The following is a 19,885-nucleotide window of genomic DNA, read 5'->3' as shown; positions in this document are numbered from 1 at the left end:
TCAATGGGCAGTCTGCTTTAATAAGCATCGCGATACACTGCTAAGCGTCAGGAATAATGCATGTCGCAGCAACAGCATTACACACACACATTAAAAACCACACCACAAGTTTTATTTCCCCAGACATTGCCACGAGTAAAATGACGCGTGTGCATTCAGCAATACTCTAAAAAGACTTCAAGTCCCCCCGAGGTGCTTTCAGGCTTGTGCCGTGCGCAGGACCCGAGGCGATGTTCCGACGTTTTGCCGCAGGTGCCGGGAGCTTCTTTAGGTCCCGAATTTGCCGGTACGATCACAAACGGAAACGCATGGGAGAGCTCTCCAGCACAACCGCAAAACGAGCCTAGAGTGGCTTCCAGTCACCTAACAACTGGCACGGATGGCTACGTACGGTGCGTAAGAAGTTAAGCGTACACACACACATCACATTCCGAGTCTGGATCTCCCCCACGTCTATTCTTGTGCATTATACAGACAGGGTGGCCCAAAAGTCACAGCACACGTGGTTATTTTAACAAAATCACGTAGGGTTATTTAATTTAATGTAACATTTGTTCAAACTGACTTCCATTCATATTAATGCACGCATATGTTATCTTTCGAAACGGATTGAGAACTTTCTTTATTTACTTAAAGACCACAGATCTTTGAACATTACATCAATTTAGTTTGTTCGTCTCAAATTCATTCGGGCTTCCTTGGTCGAGCTTGGCAAAGGGACGGATTTGATGTGACCTCACAGGAAGACGACAAATAAGAGATCAATGATAAATAATAAGAGATAGAATATTAATTTACAGAAGAAACAACGAAAATGCTTCAATGCCAGTGTTAAAAATAAATAAAATAGCCCCGTGCCCCGACTCGGGCCCCCTTGCCTGTATTCAGGAAGCCAAATGCACAAAGTCGAGGTCCGCCAGCCAGGTGGAGGACATTCGGCTGAGAGTCATTTTCGGGGTTTCTGCTTCTCCATTGATGGAGCGCAGATGACAGTGGTTTACTCTGATGGTCATACCACACCATCCCCCTCTTTCACAGTCTCAATGCCTCGGTCACAGAGCATGGTTAATGTATGGTGGGATCATTGGGGGGGGTCCACGTAGGTTGATTATGAATAATGTAGGGGTGTCCCCTTTGATGTTTATATTGATATTGAATCGTCAACAGTTGAGACGAGCTACAGGCGACTCCTTGCCACCGATCCCGACGTAACACGACGAAGACGACGAGAACCCGTCAGCCACGTCCACGATTGTTCTTTTAAGCGCGCATTTCGGCGACCAACCCGACATTTCGAGTTTGTGCAATCCCACGCGCAACTCGTTATAGCCAAACCACGGCGGCGATGTTAAGTATATATGTACACGGCACAGTTTAATTAAACCACCCTTCCTTTTTAAATGGTGGTGGGGGGGGGGGACTCGAACAGAAGTGAGCGGAGGGGCTGCAGGGAGAGCCAGAAAAGAGTGCCCTGGTGGTAGTGACGCGCCGGGTGGGTTTCCTGGGCGGCGGACGGTGCGAACCGATGGTCACCGGTTCGATCGATCGTCCCGCCGATGCCTTGCGTGTCACCGGACAGTAACCACGCCGTATCACCCACGCCGCCTTGGCGCTCAACCCCCGACTCGGAAGGAGTTGGGAGAGTTACTAATCAACATTAAACTCCTCCGAATTGTGGTCCGCCACATTTGCAGATTTGTTGATTGAAAAAAAAATCGAATCTGTACAATGCAGCGGTTGAACGATTGCTAAGGAAATAACAATGGGTCACGGTGTTTATGCTTTGCACCCGAATGGATTGGTACATCAGTTTGTACTCCAAGGACTCCTCTATTTACTAACGAGTTAGGTTCCAGAGGTCTGTTCGCAAGTCGATTTGTTCGTAAGTCCAACTTGACTTCTGTAAACTCCAAACATGTTGTACGGCATGCACACTAAACACGGAGAATGGCTTTAAAAGTTGTATAATCTCCTGTAGATGGAGAATGCCACTGGTTCTTCACGCTCTGTAGCTGTAGATGCCACCCCCACCGTTTATTGCGCGGCAGTTGAACTTGTGTCTCGGTCCGAAACGGCAACTGGACATACGGACAGGTTTGTTCGTATCTCTGAAAGTTCGTACGTCAAATGTGCCTAAGTAGAAGCGTCCCTGTAATGTTAATTTACTGTGTTATAAGGGAAACCCAAGGCATTTAAAATGTGGCGTTGCCGATTTTGTCTGTGGCTCACCGATGAGCACTGCGAATTAGAAACTGATCAGCACGGATGGCCACGTACGGTGCAAAATAAGTTCAAACATGAACGCGCACACACACCAGAGCCACACGGCCATTTCTGTCCAGGCCATGCACGGTGAGAGGAAAGAGGAACTTCATCCAGCAGTGGATTCATTCGCCAAACAAGCCTCTGTACATCGTCCGTTAAAATAACCTGCATCTCTTTGCCCCCCCCCCCCCCCCCTTGTAGGATGTTGTTCCCAAATTGTATTATAAAGCAGTAACAAACTGATGCAAAGTTAACGCAAAGAATAATGGTGCGCAGTCATAATCGTAGCAATCCATTTCGGAAAACAACAAAACCCGTGACGTGCGTTCCACAACCCCAGGTCACGGTTCGATTATAATTGCAAACAATTCGTAAGGAGGCTCGCGGACGGAGGATAGGTACCGATTCACAGAGGGCTCGACCTTAAAGAAACCATTTAAACATTGCAAATAAAGTTTTACACGGAGGCTCTCACGACCTATACTATGTTTCATAATTGGTTTATTTTGGGACAAATCGCGTAGGTATAAAGTTAACAAGGAATCTTGATTGCTTTAACGTAGCCGGTTTGGTGAAAAACCAAATCAACAGGCACACATTTGCCCATGTGGCAAAGTGGTTTTATTGGCTCTAATCGAGTGGTTGATTGTTTATTTTTTACATTATTCCTACACTACGATATAACCGCCAAAATAAACCAATTAATAATCACCGAAAATTAAATTCAGTTTTTTCTTGCATCTCAATATAATCGGCTTTGACCATCACGTAAAGAACAATATACTCCCAGTGGCAGAGCGGGCGGCTGCTGTGCTGTGGCCTAAGGACGGCTCCGCCTCCCGGTTCCAATTCATTCATCCCACAATTGCTCATGGGGGGGGGGGTATGATTAAAAGAAAAAAGTTAACTTACAAAAAAAACTTCAAATAAAGAAAAACTTAACTGATGTATGCACCGACACAGGAAAGCCATTGCATTTATCAAGCACTGTACTACAACCACAACTTCATAAATTAACGTTCAATAAAAACATTAATATAGTTTAATCACGGTAATTTAAAGCAGTCACAGTATATATGCTTGGACTCTACAAGGGCTTAATATTTACAGCGGCTTACAACCAGACGCACTTTGTATTCATGGGACAAAAGCTGGCTGCTGCGAGCTTCGAGCGAAACGTTCCAACTCGACCACAACCCACGCCTTCGCAATGCTCACTATGCTAATCATCCGGCATGTGGGGTGCGCAACGGGCCTGGCACCTCAAGTGGGCGTTTGGTGGAACTGTGGTGGAGGGCACCAACGATGGGGGGAGGGAGGGGGGAACGCTGCCCTCTGAAGCTTCACCGAATCTCAACTCTTTTTTTTAATCAAGGGAGTCCTGCTTTGGGACTCATTTCGCATTCCTGATTTCGCTTGGGATGGAAGATACGGCAGTGCCTGGGGGGGAAAAAAACCCGATGCATACTCGGGGGAGAACTCAAGGCAGGGCTGGGCTATCTGATTATTTCAGGAATCTCTTAGAGAGTATTCGTTTCAGTTACACGACTAAAACTAAATCGGACACGAAAATACGTATGCTTTCGCGACCAATATCATCGAGGTTTTTTTTGGGTGAGATCGCGTCAGTGACGACACATTTAAAACACTATTTAATACTGAAACAGGAGGAATCCTCCCCAACTCTGGCTGTCGCCTGATGATGCTGGTTGTAATTACTGGCGAAATGTTACGGTAGTCGAATTGTAAATGTGCGTTTCCTCTCCGACAGAATTGGCACGCTTTATTCACGTGACCAACTTCACTAATTGGCTGTGCCGGGTGGTGGTGGGTTTAACGGACACATTTAGATTTATGCAATCTAACCCAAAAAAACTCCTATGGACACGAAAATCGCTTGAAAAAAACGTCACATCCGTTCCCACGTGTGTCTCTGGATGGGAGGTGATGGGTGGAATTTGGTAATCATCAACCGGCTTGCGCAGACAACAGCTCCTGGGGGGGGGTTTCATGCCTTCAGAAAGCAGGATGTTTGGGTGGCCGACATTTTTAAGGTCTGAGTAACCAAACTGACAACAGAAAATCAATTATAATTTAGTCAATTAAGCGACTCAATCAGCCTTGCTCTACTCTCAAGCTCTAAATATACAACTTAGCAACCTACTTGTGTCACTGCCTAAGATAGGAATCTCTACAAATATCAAGAAATGTGGCGCGCATGTGTGTTTAGCCGACTGGATTGTGACGAGTTCACAGATCCATGCAAGACCTGGACACAGTCCCATCAGTGAACTCCTCTGGCTAGCGAGGCTGTGTTGGTTGGGTCATGTAAGCCCACTTTCCCAGCCATCACATGCCCAGGCAGCTTCTGTTTGGCCAGATAGAGGGCGCTAAATGGGCACGGCATAGGCTGGAGAAGAGATGGGCTGATGCGGTACAGAAAAGATGGAGTTGATTGGACTTGCAGATTGACTGGTACCAGCAGTGTCAAGCTCGGCCTCTGGAAGAGGCTCGTAAAGGACGCTACCGAGACAGTCGCCCTACAACCAATATAAGCGGGGTGCCGGGCGGCTAAAACGCTGCAAGTTGGCACTGGGGAATAAAAGTGATGCATCTTAAAGTCTTCCCAGTCCGTCAACCTATAACAACACCTGGGTCTGTCCCGTGACCTCTTTTCAGCGAGCCTTTGACACTTGATGTGGCCTCAAAGTGCACCTCGCCTGGTGCAAGCGCCGTAGTGTCGTCACCACCACTGAGTTGTCGTGCGTGCACGCGAGTTTCGGTTAAAAAGCACAGATTTTATTATTATTATCAGGTCTGGTTGCGTTCAGAGACATGTGAATATTGTAATTTGGAGATAGAACACAACAATGTGAAAACAAAACCAGTCATAATAACAGTTAAAAAGCTACATCTGGTAAGCATGTGCGCTTCAAAGTTGAGAATATAAAACAATTATTTTCCCCCCCCCCCCATCATGCGTGACTTTTACACTCGCACCCGATATCACAAAATACAAATCCTACGACACAAACATCGAGCAAGAGCCCTTGGTGCTCCAGCATAAAACATCACCACAGGCCGTCATCGCCAGCGTCACACGCAGGACGCACATCTGCTCCGAGGACCTTAAGACTACAGCAGCGCTTCGCAAATCGGCGCTCCACGGTATTTTCAGAATCCTAGGAATTAACCTCACCCCCCTTCCAGGCGAGGACTGGCGAACTCTCCTCCTTCTCAGTGTCCTCCAGTGGCCAAACCAGCACCCACCCACCACCCCTCTGCTGGTGCGCGTCACGGCAGACGGGCCCCACCGCAGGCCCCATCCCCGCTGGGAATTGAGGGCCGCGCATGGGCACGCACGGGGGTTGAGCTCGGTGTTCCGTGAAGGTCGAAGAAGCTCAGAAGTGAGCGCCGTGGGGTGAAGGGAGGTTGAGAAGCACCGGACTACAGCCGCACGCGTGCCACTCCCATCACGAGGAAGCCACTGGAGCAGCTATGCACCTTTAAAATCAGTCCAGAAGTAAAAAAAAAAATGAGTTTCCAATCTAGATTCCGAATCAAAAACTCATTCCTTTAGAACTTGCTTTAAGCGTTTAAGTTTGTCGTCCTTCCCCCGCACCTCCGATTAGCACGGTTGGTTACGCACCGTGCGAAAGACGTTCAACAAACATGCGTACATACGGCCATCACAAGTCACGCTTACATCATGGAGCGGGGAACCGACACGGCCCATGGGGGCCAAACCAGACCAGGGCCCAGGGCCACAAGACGCCGACATGTCCGCAAGACGACGTTCATCCGTCGCCCGCAAGCATCCGAGCTGCACGAGTTGGTTACGAGAGCGAGGGGAAACGCATCCGACACATCAGCATGCGGCAGCGCATTTCTAATTGGATCGCGGCCACTCCCGCGACAGCGACAGCAGGGTGCGTGTGGACGAGCGGTCACGCGCTTGACGTTCGCCAGCCCCCACTTTAAAACCTCTCGCCGTTTGTCGTACCGGGGGGGAGGGGGGAGTGAAAGAGCGCTACCTCGGTGTAATTACAGCGAGGGCGTTAAAAACACTTGCTCCCAAATTTCGCTTCAAAGTTCAGTTGTATATAATAATATATATTTTTTTTCTAAATCCCCGTTTAGTGTTTTTTTTTACGTCGCTTCACTAGTGGCCAACCCTTGCGAATGAAATGAAACGCCGCCGCAGACACTCGAGCGGAAAATCCACGCAAATCCTCGTCAACCCGCGTGATGCGACGGCATCTCGCGCGCGTGCGTCCACCGTAGAGCAGACTGGACATGCGCTACCGAGCGGAATGGAATGGGCGATGGGAAAACTCGGCAGTGAACAACGACCACGAAAGCTCTCCCATTGGTCTGTCGTGGAGCTGTAACCACTATCAGAGGCCATGATTACAATCCAATAATGTATGTCCCCCCCCCCCCCCACCGATCTCATTTGTACTGTTCACCAAGTGTTGGTGCTTCGTTTGGACCACGATTCTAAAAAAGGGAAATATTTGTACGTAAAATTGTGTAACATATTCCGCAGCAGTTTTTTTTTTAAAACGCACGTCTCGATGCTTGCGTGCACTGCGAGCGTCGAGAACTGACGAATCGACGTGACGATGATTGCCCACGATTCACGTTGTAAATGTCAATTCAATCGCATGCAAGCAAAACATAAATCCCGTGAAGCCATACCTTGGGGTAATCCCCGGAAAACGAAGCAAACCGGAACAGCTGCCGAAATATTAAAAAAAAAGTAATAACATTTTTAAAGGCTGCGATCGTAAATCTGTTAAGCTGCATGGCTGCCCGCTGCAATAATGCGTGTATGTAATTAAACTTGGGCAATGATGTATTCGCTAATCGGTGAACTGATTGTGATGTGCTGCTGCCGCAGCCGCCCTCTCTCCGCTTGCGAGGACTCCAGGACCGTCCCCTCGCTCCCACAATGAGTGCGGTGGCTTCCAGACGGGTTTTTGAATTTGGTCAAGGAATGAATGCGGTGCGCGCTCCAGCGAGCCCTGCCTGCCACAACAAACCCACCAGAGTGGCAACCTGGATCGGCGGCTCGCAAATGGGACCCCCCCCCCGTCCCCCCCACCGCAGTAACTAAAGCAGCCACGACAACTCAATGATAATCCTGCACAGCCGAAACGAAAACCAAACCATCCCTAACCATCGCCGCAACCCCCCCCCCCCTTTTTCCACTGGCACATCCAAAGCCAAGCCGGTGCGAGGCCCTCTTTTTACACCGGCTATTTGCCGTGCCGAGCCAGAACCAAACCGTGCTACGCCGGCCTAACTAGGGACGTCCGAATCTGGCTCGGCGGGGTACTTGAGGAAGGGGGGGGGACGGGGGCCAAGCAGGGCCAGGGACGGGGCTTAACGACGGGTTCTTTGCGCGCGACAGTCGGCCAGTCGACGACTCGGACTCTGCGTCGCCGCGTCACCGACGCACGTCTCGGACTCGTTCGATGTGCGGCGTCGGAGGCATGGCACGGGCTCGACTCCCGCAGTGTAAAAAAAAAAAAAGAAAAAATCTGGTGGTGCGTCTCGAGCTGCGCACGGGGCTAAGCTCGGCACGGCCCCCGGCTCGGCTCGGTTGTACAGTGGAAAAACAAGAGGTTTAATCTACTCCTTCTTGGCCTTGGCTTTCTGCTTCTTGCCACCGCTCGAGGCCGAGGGCTGCTGCGACGGCCGGCCGTTCGCAGCGGCCCTGTCTGCGTGGGCCTTGCCGTCGGGCGCGGCGGGGCGCCCGCCGTTGGCCCTCACGCCCCCCCGCCTGGGCCCGTCGGCGCCAGAGGAGAGGTCGTCGGCGAGGGCGCCGTTTTTGGCGGCGGCGGCGGCGGCGTCGCGAGCCAAGGTTCTGTCGCCCCTGGACCGCTTGCCCGCCGCCCCAATGGCGCCGGCCTCCCTGCGCGCCTTCATGTACGTGCGGTAGTAGAAGTCGGCGAAGAGCAGGATGAAGGAGACGGAGTACGCGATGAGCGACCAGTGCATCCACTTGGGGAAGGGGCAGTCGACGTAGAGCGAGTAGCCCGTATGGAAGGTCGACAGGTGGAACTGCACCTGCGTGGCGACGAAAGAGGGAACACGTGGGTTGGCGATTGGGTGGCTCACAGGTCAGAGAGCCGACTTCACAGGACCCGACTCTGACGCCTGCTTGTGGTTGGCGAGTGCGGTGGCTGTGGTTGGCGAGTGCGGTGGCTGTGGTTGGCGAGTGCGGTGGCTGTGGTTGGCGAGTGCGGTGGCTGTGGTTGGCGAGTGCGGTGGCTGTGGTTGGCGAGTGCGGTGGCTGTGGTTGGCGAGTGCGGTGGCTGTGGTTGGCGAGTGCGGTGGCTGTGGTTGGCGAGTGCGGTGGCTGTGGTTGGCGAGTGCGGTGGCTGTGGTTGGCGAGTGCGGTGGCTGTGGTTGGCGAGTGCGGTGGCTGTGGTTGGCGAGTGCGGTGGCTGTGGTTGGCGAGTGCGGTGGCTGTGGTTGGCGAGTGCGGTGGCTGTGGTTGGCGAGTGCGGTGGCTGTGGTTGGCGAGTGCGGTGGCTGTGGTTGGCGAGTGCGGTGGCTGTGGTTGGCGAGTGCGGTGGCTGTGGTTGGCGAGTGCGGTGGCTGTGGTTGGCGAGTGCGGTGGCTGTGGTTGGCGAGTGCGGTGGCTGTGGTTGGCGAGTGCGGTGGCTGTGGTTGGCGAGTGCGGTGGCTGTGGTTGGCGAGTGCGGTGGCTGTGGTTGGCGAGTGCGGTGGCTGTGGTTGGCGAGTGCGGTGGCTGTGGTTGGCGAGTGCGGTGGCTGTGGTTGGCGAGTGCGGTGGCTGTGGTTGGCGAGTGCGGTGGCTGTGGTTGGCGAGTGCGGTGGCTGTGGTTGGCGAGTGCGGTGGCTGTGGTTGGCGAGTGCGGTGGGCTGTGGTTGGCGAGTGCGGTGGGCTGTGGTTGGCGAGTGCGGTGGGCTGTGGTTGGCGAGTGCGGTGGCTGTGGTTGGCGTGATGCCATCTCCCTCGCCTGGTAAGCAGGGGGTAGTGGGCTTGATCCCTACCCTGACACCTGCATGTTGGGAGTTTGCACGTTCTCCCCGTGGTCACGTGGATTCTTCTCTGGGACATCCGGTTTTTCCCTCCACATTTAGAATCAACATCACCGTGCGTTCGGAGTCTTTAGCTACTGCTATATATTTCCGTAGGAGGATTAGCCGCTTTGTTGAGCTTATATTGGTTGCAGGGTGCCGACTGCAACCAGGCAGCCCTGAATCTCCCCCGCCCCTGCCTTAGAGGCGAGGGGGGGGGAGGCAGAGTTGGCTGGCTGGAAAACACGGAGGAGCTGCGTGGGAGGGGCGGTGCTCACCATTTGAATGATGGTGAGGTAGCGCTTCCACCACAGGTAGGGCTGCATCTTTGGCCCGAAGGCGGAGAGGGCGTAGTAGGTGTACATCACCACGTGCACCATGGAGTTGATGTGTGCGCCGAAGAATGCTGCGGAGGAGTGGTGGGCAGAGGGGGGCACAGTAGATCATGACAATTAGGAATTATAATTAGTCCAACACGTAGGCTTGTTATCTGTGGTTATCCAAGTTATCTATGGTTCCTCGCACCTCCGAGTTCTCGCTCTTCAAGAGTGAGCGCAGCGATTGGCGCGTGCCCTCCGAACCCGACAAAGACTGGCGAAATGTCTCACCGCGGCTGTACACCGCTCTCCCCCACAACCGGAAAACACTTCCGGCCCATCAACATCCCCGGCTTTTTGCCGCACACAAAACTCGCGCGTGAAAGGGGACAACGAGAAAGATGAACGTAAAAAAACGACGAGTGCTAAAATATTGACGGCACGGGAACGATGGGGGGGGGGGGCGAAAGAGGTCAAGAGGAGCTACTCACACTGGCCTCCGGCGACCCACTTGATGCCAATCCACCACAGGGTGAACATGGTGGCGTGGTGGTACACGTGCAGGAAGGTCACCTGGTTGAACTTTTTACGCAAAATGAAGAGGACCGTGTCAAGGTACTCGATGCCCTTCGACACGTAGTACCACCAGAGGGCAGACGCGATCTGCGGATGCGAGGGAGTGGGGGGGGGGAGACGGACGAGAGGGCGACATGAGACGCGAGGGCGACATGAGACGCGAGCGGACCATCCGTTGGCGGCGGCCCTCCTCACGGAGGAGCGGCGGCACTTTGGGTGGGCGACGATTCTGAAAACGGACGACGACGAAGTGAAGACGCGCGTCCACAAATGGTTCAAGGAGAGACGCACGTCCGCCTGTGCTGCACTGGGGAGTTCGAAGACTCGAGCTCGAGTGGGAGAAGGGCCGTGTTGGTTGGCGCGGTAGTCGTGTCCGTGGGCATCGTGGCTGTGGTTGTGAGTGTGGTGGCTGTGGTTGAGAGTACAGTGGCTGTGATTGAGAGTGTGGTGGCTGTGGTTGAGAGTGTGGTGGCTGTGGTTGTGAGTGTGGTGGCTGTGGTTGCAAGGGAGGTACCGCGGTGGTGAGATGTCATCTCCCTCGCCGGGTAGGCAGGAGGTTGTGGGTTCGATCATGACCATGACATCTGTGTATTGGGAGTTGGCGTGTTTTCTCTCCCCGTGGTCATGTGGATTTTTCTCCGGGTCGCTCCGGTTTTTCCCCTCCACATTTAGAAATCAACATCACGCGTTTAGAGTATTTGGCTGCTGTAAATGTTCACATGATAAGCCACTTTACCGAGCCATCACAATTGCGGCCAGGTTGCTTTGGTATAAGAGCTATATAGCTCAGTGAGCCTTACCTGGTAAAATAAAACAGTTTATTGCAATTTTTTAGAGTGCAGTGGCTGAGAGAAGTGCCAAAAGTCTGGGAATTGCTTGACCCTCCTCCTCCCCCTTGTGCGTTTGCTGCACAGCACTGATGTGAGAATGTCCAACAATTCAGTTGGGCACCTTAACCCGAGATGGCGAGCAATGTACGGGTGCGGCAATTTTCGCCGCGTGGAGAGCGCGCGCTAAAACGCTTACCCTCATCTCGTTAACGTCGTCCGTGTAGTTGACGGGCTGGCAGATGTAGCTGTACACGGCAGCACGCGCTCCCAGGAAGAGCTGAAGATAACGCGGAACACGGAGGGGGTGGAGGGAAATGGGCGGCACAGTACGCGCACACGTATGACGGATATCCCCCACATAGGCTTAGCATCAACTATTGGCGCAAGTGCTGCTCACGATTGCCTGCCATTTATTTTATACATTATTCCCTTGCGCTCATGACCTATATATATCTTAGAATTCAAGGCGTTCAGGAGGGTTTTGCCAAGTTTTTTTTGCAGTAGGAGGCGATGCTGTCGCTGTGTGTGACCCCAATTTGAGTTATTTGACGGTAATTAATCATTGGGATGTTTTGGCCACTTCCATTGTGTGTGCGTTTTGTAGCTATGCGACTCAGCCAAAGCACACATAGGAAACCCCATGCAGGACAGCATGACGGGGTAGTGTGGACAGTAACACGGCCAGACACCTTTGTCTCGCTCGTGCTGATATGTTCACGCACCGCACCAGGTAAGGTTCTAAGGTTTAGTCAGCCGAGGGGAGGCCGAGGATCGGTTCAGACACCGCTCACCGCCGATTATTATCCAAGGCCTGCGTTTTAACCCAGGCTGCGGAACCATCGCTCGACAGAGGTGGGGGATGCGAGCGGCAAGCAGTGGGTGGTGGGGGGGGCGGAAGAGGAGGAGCGACCCTCCGCACGGGTAACCGGGGGGCGTGCGGCGTCCCACCTCGAGGAAGATGTAGAGGTTGAGGAGGACCATGGCGAAGTTGTAGATGATGAGTGGCACACGGAGCTGGTACGCTTCGCGGTTCTGCATCCACTTGGGGCCGAGCCACACGAAGAGCAGGTAGAGCGACGAGATGGCCAGCGTGGGCAGCGGCGATTGCATGAGCGGCCAGTCTGCTACACGCTTGTCTGCACAGGAAGCAACAGGATGCACGCACGTGCCCCCACCATCACGTACATTACCTTGCCCCAGCCTACGTCAGAGGCAGTGTTGCCCCCATAGGTCCCCCCTCAAGGCCTCGTTGATCTGGTTATGCAGATCTTCTCCCGGTTCCCAGGTCGTAGAGGCTTTGGGCCTACGGGCGACCGAGCCGTTTCCCCACGAAGCGGCTCCCAGACTCTGGAACCCTCTTCCACGAGATCAGGATCCCGGAGTCAGTGGAAGCTTTCAAAACTCGACTCGAAAAGGTATCTACACACTTCTGCTTGTTAAAATTTTTGTTAATTCAGCCAATGGCTTTTAGCATTTAAGTTAATGTTTTGCCGTTTCTCAGTTTTTTTTCTTTCTCACGAAAACCCCCGGGGCCGGCCCAGGACACGCTGGCGGGACTATCTCGCTCAGCTGGCCTGGGAACGCCTGGGAGTTCCCCAGGAAGAGCTAGAGTCTGTGTATAGCAGTGTAGTGTATACTAGTGTAGTGTATAGTAGTGTATTAGTGCTGCAGTCTGTAGCCAGGGAAAGGGAGGTCTGGACCGCCCTACTCAACATGTTCCCACCGCAACCCTCACCAGGACAAGCGGATTGAGAAACGACCGAACAAGTTATTGCCACGCCGAGTGTCTCGCGTGTCTTGTGCAGTGCAGTAATTACAGGGCTGCACCTTTACCTCTATTCTGTTTGCGAGCAACTCGGCCTTGCGCAGCTCAGCGAGATTGAGTTGGCGAGACGCAACTCAGTCTAGGCAACGTTGCAAAAAGGCCTCCCCAGTCTCAATCCCTCGCAATCCAGGAATACAGAATGAGAGAATTGCACGGATCGTCATAACTAGCGACGAGGAGATGGAGCGATTAAACTAGCGCGTGTGCAGCTGCTCGAGAAGTTGTTGAATTTCGGGACCGTGAGAGATGGGCAAGGCTTGGAGAGGCATTCATCCAGCAGTCGATTCATCATGGCTCACGATGATATCAAGGACGGCAAAGCAGATGTTAAATCGTCAACTCTGCATAAACTTGCCCCTTTAAAAAGGGGCAAGTTTATGCAACAGGAATTCAGTCCACTGCACATATCCCTTGAATGAAAAGCACCAACCCACATTTCAATTATTTTCAAGCAAGGTTCTAAAGGGTCGACGCATTCTCTCCGCCTTCGCACTCCTCAATGGCACGGGTGTTGTCTGCACGTACGGAGAACTTCTAAAATCGCACCGTACGTCGCCAACCGTGCTAATCGGAGGCGCGGGGGGGGGGGGGGAAGGTGGGTGGGCGCCTACCGCTCGCACAGCGTCGTACAGTAACCACCGAGGGACCAGCGTGTCGTCACCACCGCGGGATCGCTTTCAGCCGGGGCGGGTAACCTTACCCGGGGCGCGTTCACGGCAAGACCGGTTCGCGCCATTCACCGCCTTCGTGTTCCACATTAATTGTGCCACCCAGCTGCTCGCGGGCCATGCCACTAAATTTACTCGCAGACCCCAATTGAAATCCTGCAGAGAGATTGCCCCAATTTGATTGCCGGCTACTTTTCAAGGTGACGGTACGCCGCTCGATGGAAAAATCCGCAAGCCGTGTCGCTCCGGTACGTCGCAAACACGGCAATCAAAAGGTGGGAACGACGGAGTGCGTGACCGCAACTCTATGAGCACTTTCAAAATCGAGGTGGCCCTGGTGGCTCAGGAGGTCGGAGCGCTGGGCTGGCACCGCCAGATCCCTGGGCTCACGTCAAACAGACAGCCGCCTGCAATTAAAGCAGTGTCGAGCGTAGCGAGTTGACGGTCTCAGCCCGGTCACCAATGACTACACGCACACAAAAAAAACCCATTGCATTAAATTTGGATCGGCACTTAATTTGTCTGACGTGCGACGAACTTTTTAATTTTCCACGGTAGAGCAGACAGAGTGATGCGTGCACCAGAGGTCACCCAAAGGATTTTCAGAAGTGGCTCTGTGATAACCTCTTCCATGGGCCGTTCTATGACAGGAAGAGTTGGGTTTAAACGTGTAGGCTTTCACGATCAATTTTATCCATCGTAAAAGGGTTTTTTTTGGAGAGTTGCATTGCTGTACAAGGGATCCGAATGGATTGCGTCTCATGCCATGGATGCTGTCAGCACAAAAATCTGGTAAACTAGGTGAAAATTTGTATTAAAGCAACGGACACCGTTTAAAATGTACTCTAGTGACATCACTCCCATATGCTATAGCACGTCAATGCAATTACATCACTAAAGTGTGAATGATGCAGCACGCGACCCAAACTTTCAAGTATTTTTTCTCATTAATAGGACCGTCGGGCTGTCCGGGACACGAGGCTTAGGAGTTTACAAGATCTTCAAAGAACAATTTGCTTTTTTGGGCTGCGTCTTCCTTTAAGTAGAGTGTCAACCTGGTCATGAAATCAGTGGGAGTTGACGGTATACGACCATAATATAATACAATGCAACGTGGAATAATATAGCATGGAGGAATGCAACCACATCAAGATGCTGGAGAAACGAACCTGGCGACCAGAGTTCGATTCCTGCTCACAGCCAACATCAGTGACGATTATCTGAACCGATTTTGGGCATCCCCTAGGTCGACTCCGCATCAAATGAGTACCTGGTGCGGTGCGTAAAAACATCGCCACTCGGGAGATGGCCTTCATAGGTACTCCCAAACAGCACTTTCCCCAAACAGTCTGTTCATGCTATGGTGGAGAATCTTTGTTTTCATTGTTATGTTAGAGAAAGAGGTGGTCCAGTCATGGACATAGAAAAACAATGCCAAGGTCTTGAGCCTGGAGCCTGGGGGAAGGGAGTCGACAGCACAGCTAGCTGGTGGAAGAGGTCGTCTAGGCAATGCGAGCTCCAGCTGAAGAAGCATGGGTTAACGGGGGGGGGGGGGGAAGCTTCGGTAGACAGCGTTGGTTGCCAGTGGAGAGAGCGCCGGGGAGGGGAAAATGATATCATAACGTTCGGGGGAAAAAAAAATCAATGGAACACGTCAATGTCATTACTGGGAACTTAAAGAGCTCCAAGTATGGGAAATGACGAAAATCGTCGGAATTAAAGCAGCCAACTGGTGGCACTTTCCTCTGACACCATAGCGCAGTGGAGGAGGCAAGGGTTGGTGGATCAACGTATTCCAACCCCAGTCCGAATCCCACTGTAGGGTAGGGGGTGAGGAACCTCCTATGGTACATGGGGGGCCAGACAAGGCCCGTGACTCTATTCACAGTCTGGCCCGTGACCACACCGAGGTCCAAGACTTTTGACAATAAAAGCCCGCAAAACAATATTTATCCATCGCTGCGAACATCCAAGCCATACTAAAATCGGGTAGCAGAGGGCAACGTTTTTGGACCTGGCAGCTTTGGTGTTTGTAACGTGTCGTGTCACACTGTCACTTCCACCGGAAATTATGAAGGTCTGTGTTTATGCGTGGCCCACCACGAAAAGGTGTTTGATAGTCCCCAAGCTGGCCCTCGGTAAAGACAAAAAGGTTCCCTTGACCTCTGCCAATTCTGTGGCTCCGGAGCCGCAGGTGGCAAACCCCTGGCACAGGACGGTGCACGCATACACGGAGATTGCACAACTCGGGGGGGGGGGGGGGGGCAGCCCCCGTTACCCACCGTCGTCTCAAAAGCTGGCGACACTCGACAGTGCGAGATCGGGTTAATCTGTGTCCCCATTACAGCCCGGCGGACTTAGGGGCAGCGAAATCCGCTCATGCACTTGCCCCGTGTTCCCTCTTGATTAGCAAATGGCTCCTTGGACTCAGTTGGCACAAAAGGCAAAGTCGCAGTCTTCCCTCGGTGATGCCGGCGGTTTCATTAACGTCATCAGTGTTCATCGCAAACAAGAAAATTAAACTCGTACACGCGGATTCGGCGCCGCCTTCCAGCGTGCGTTTGGGCCACCCTTTCATCAAAATCTCGACAGGTTCTCACGGATTAGCGGTGCCTCCGTTATAGGCTGACAGTGCTAATGCAATAAACGCTTTCAATCTCAGGTTAGGTAAACGCAACGTCGCTCGGTCCGAAACGTTCACACCGAGCACCCGATTAGTTCTGCGAAAAGACGCTGGCCAACCAACGTCGCTCGCGGGCCGCTTCTAAAGGGGCTTGGCCTCGGGCGAGCACGTGCACCGGCTCTGTGAAACGAAGGGGGTGGGTGGCGGGTTCCCCGCAACCTGCCTCACGATGGGCTTGTAGAGGCGACTATTTTGTCCCCCCACCAAGGGTTGATATTTACACAGAGATTCTCGGTTTAGCCTCGGGACAAAGCGGATGAGCAGCCCTTGCCCCGAGACACGAACGGCACCTCCGATTAGCGCTGTTGGCTACGTACGGTGCGAAAGAATTTCAACGTATGTATGTACGCACAGTGAGGGAAAAAAGTATTTGATCCCCTGCTGATTTTGTACGTTTGCCCACTGATAAAGAAATTATCAGTCTATAATTTTAATGGTAGGTTTATTTGAACAGTGAGAGACATTAACAACAACAAAAATCCAGAAAAACGCATGTCAAAAATGTTATAAATTGATCTTCTTTGGTTCTTTCGGTAAAGTCACGTAGAATGAGAATAAAATAATAAATTGATAAAATAAAATAACAATATTCTCATTCTACGTGACTTACCGAAAGAACCAAAGAAGATGAATCCTTGCAGTCAGGAAAGCTTTAAATCGAAATGTTATAAATTGATTTGCATTTTAATGAGGGAAATAAGTATTTGACCCCCTCTTAAACAGAGATTTCTGGCTTCCAGGTGTCTTTTATACAGGTAACGAGCTGAGATTAGGAGCACACTCTTAAAGGGAGTGCTCCTAATCTCAGCTTGTTACCTGTATAAAAGACACCTGTCCACAGAAGCAATCAATCAATCAGATTCCAACTCTCCACCATGGCCAAGACCAAAGAGCTCTCCAAGGATGTCAGGGACAAGATTGTAGACCTACACAAGGCTGGAATGGGCTACAAGACCATTGCCAAGCAGCTTGGTGAGAAGGTGACAACAGTTGGTGCGATTATTCGCAAATGGAAGAAACACAAAAGAACTGTCAATCTCCCTCAGCCTGGGGCTCCATGCAAGATCTCACCTCGTGTAGTTGCAATGATTATGAGAACGGTGAGGAATCAGCCCAGAACTACATGGGAGGATCTTGTCAAGAAAACAATTGGTAAAACACTAAGCCGTGAAGGACTGAAATCCTGCAGCGCCCGCAAGGTCCCCCTGCTCAAGAAAGCACATATACATGTCCGTCTGAAGTTTTGCCAAAGAACATCTGAATGTTTCAGAGGACAACTGGGTGAAAGCGTTGTGGTCAGATGAGACCAAAATGGAGCTCTTTGGCATCAAACTCACAGTGTTTGGAGGAGGAGGAATGCTGTCTATGACCCCAAGGACACAATCCCCACCGTCAAACATGGAAGTGGAACATTATGCTTTGGGGGTGTTTTTCTTCTAAGAGGACAGGACAACTTCACCGCATCAAAGGGACGATGGACTGGGCCATGTACCGTCAAATCTTGGGTGAGAACCTCCTTCCCTCAGCCAGGACATTGAAAATGGGTCGTGGATGGGTATTCCAGCATGACAATGACCCAAAACACACGGCCAAGGCAACAAAGGAGTGGCTCAAGAAGAAGCACATTAAGGTCCTGGAGTAGCCTAACCAGTCTCCAGACCTTAATTCCATAGAAAACCTGTGGAGGGAGCTGAAGGTTCGAGTTGCCAAACGTCAGCCTCGAAACCTTAATGACTTGGAGAAGATCTGCAAAGAGGAGTGGGACAAAATCCCTCCTGAGATGTGTGCAAACCTGGTGGCCAACTACAAGAAACATCTGACCTCTGATTGCCAACAAGGGTTTTGCCACCAAGTACTAAGTCATGTTTTGCAGAGGGGTCAAATACTTATTTCCCTCATTAAAATGCAAATCAATTTATAACATTTTTGACATGCGTTTTTCTGAATTATTTTGTTGTTATTCTGTCTCTCACTGTTCAAATAAACCTACCATTAAAATTATAGACTGATCATTTCTTTGTCAGTGGGCAAACGTACAAAATCAGCAGGGAATCAAATACTTTTTCCCCTCACTGTATGTACACACACAAGGGGGCGGTGGGGTGCGACAGACGACACGTCTGGTCACCCGCCGTTCATCTCCACCACTGCGGACGCCAAAAAACGAAAACCGCACCAGCAGCTCGTTTAAGACCGAGTCGACTTAGGCACAGGATTCATGGCACTGGCTAAACGACTAAACGACGTTGTCCATAGTGCTGCAAGGAAACACTACACCACCGCTACCCCGTGCTCGCATACACAAAGAGAAAGATCGTTTCCCCCTTTAGCCATCGTTTCCTCTTGTTGGGACCAAGTGCAGTCAGGGAGCGCACTGGGGGGTGGCGTGGTTAACACCGCACCTTTGTCTACCGAGTCATCATGTTTACACCCCGCACCAGGTACTCATTTAAAGCAGTTGGCCTGGGGGAGGGCCCAATCCCAAACCGGGTAAATCGCCGTGATGAACTGGTTTGGCCCAGCTCGTAGTTAGTCGAGGTGTGAACACGTAGAGCGCGGAGAAGACATCTGAAACGAGCGCATGCAGGCAACGCGCAATTTCCCCATTCTCGCTTTACACTTCGTCAGCGCAGCTCTATGCTCGTATCCCATTGGGGCTATACATCGGTAGTGGACTTGTCAACTGGTTGAAAGGACGATGAAGTGATTGAGAGCTTATTGTTTATCAGTGCACATCAGTTTGCTTTATGCAATAACGATGCATACTTTCTGTGTTCCAAGTGGTGTGCCGTGCAAACAATACAAATCGATTACATTCCATAGGTTTCACGACAGCTTGAAACCCAAGGTCACTGCACGGCCGGGGCGCGCACAAAGCACGCGGTTCCACTTCAGCATACAAACGTCCGCCTGGGAAGCCTCCCTCGGACCATTCTCAGTGAAAGTCACACACCTTGTTGCACGCAAGATTACGGGTGCACAAGTGCATGCCCGGTCAACAACAATGTCACGAGCATATTAAAACAGGCAAGCGCAGGCAAAGCCCCGCAGCTGTCGAAACTTGAACGAAATAATAATAATAAAATGGGCACACCACACACCAACTCACTAGGAGAATGTAATAGGACCAGTATTGACAAACGGGTGTATGCACGTTGAACTTATTTCCCACAGTACGTAGCCCACCGTGCTAATCGGACGTGTGTGTGACTGTTATGACTCTTAGATCCAGGGACTGGAACAAAGGTTTTGCACCGTGGGAATAATAAGAACGGATCCACACAGGGACCACAAGACTGGAGAGGGTCAGAAGTGAAGGCCAAGAAAGTGTACCAGAGTGGTGGCATCTTATCTCAGACCAGGTGGCTATAGGTGGGGGCATGTTGTGTCGAAGGAGAAAGGCTGCGAGCACAAGAAGACGCACGCCCAGAGAGTGGCGGATCAATCTCCACGGTGGACATTCTCCTCTCGGACGCGTTCCACTCCGTCCGTCATCCGTCTCAGCCATCAGTCAGAATTGCGTCCAGCGCGGTGTACGTACACTGAACTTCTTCCGCACCGTACGTAGCCAACCGTGCCAATCGGAAGTGCGGGTATCTTGCTCCAAGATTTTTTATACACCCTTCCTAACCGTGGATATAATGGACCTCATTTGATTGCGTTCTC

At 51.7% G+C, this 19,885-nt stretch overlaps 1 protein-coding gene across 1 annotated transcript in view; it reads right to left on the bottom strand.

Moving 5' to 3' along the window:
- The window catches only part of LOC116955634 (very long chain fatty acid elongase 4-like), a 32,807-nt gene continuing 12,922 nt past the window's right edge, over positions 1 to 19,885 (bottom strand). The window contains exons 3-7 of the mRNA XM_032976821.2: positions 11,992 to 12,179; positions 11,240 to 11,320; positions 10,129 to 10,300; positions 9,599 to 9,726; positions 1 to 8,340 (exon numbers count right to left, since the gene is read on the bottom strand). Coding sequence (XP_032832712.1) covers positions 7,903 to 8,340; positions 9,599 to 9,726; positions 10,129 to 10,300; positions 11,240 to 11,320; positions 11,992 to 12,179 — 1,007 coding nt within the window. The 3' untranslated portion in view covers positions 1 to 7,902. The remainder of the gene's footprint in view (positions 8,341 to 9,598; positions 9,727 to 10,128; positions 10,301 to 11,239; positions 11,321 to 11,991; positions 12,180 to 19,885) is intronic.

This window comes from Petromyzon marinus, chromosome 60, assembly GCF_048934315.1.
Source record: "Petromyzon marinus isolate PM22_M1 ecotype Great Lakes invasive population chromosome 60, UKy_Petmar_22M1.pri1.0, whole genome shotgun sequence".
NCBI lineage: Eukaryota > Metazoa > Chordata > Hyperoartia > Petromyzontiformes > Petromyzontidae > Petromyzon > Petromyzon marinus.
This window is presented reverse-complemented; position numbering and strand designations above follow the sequence as displayed.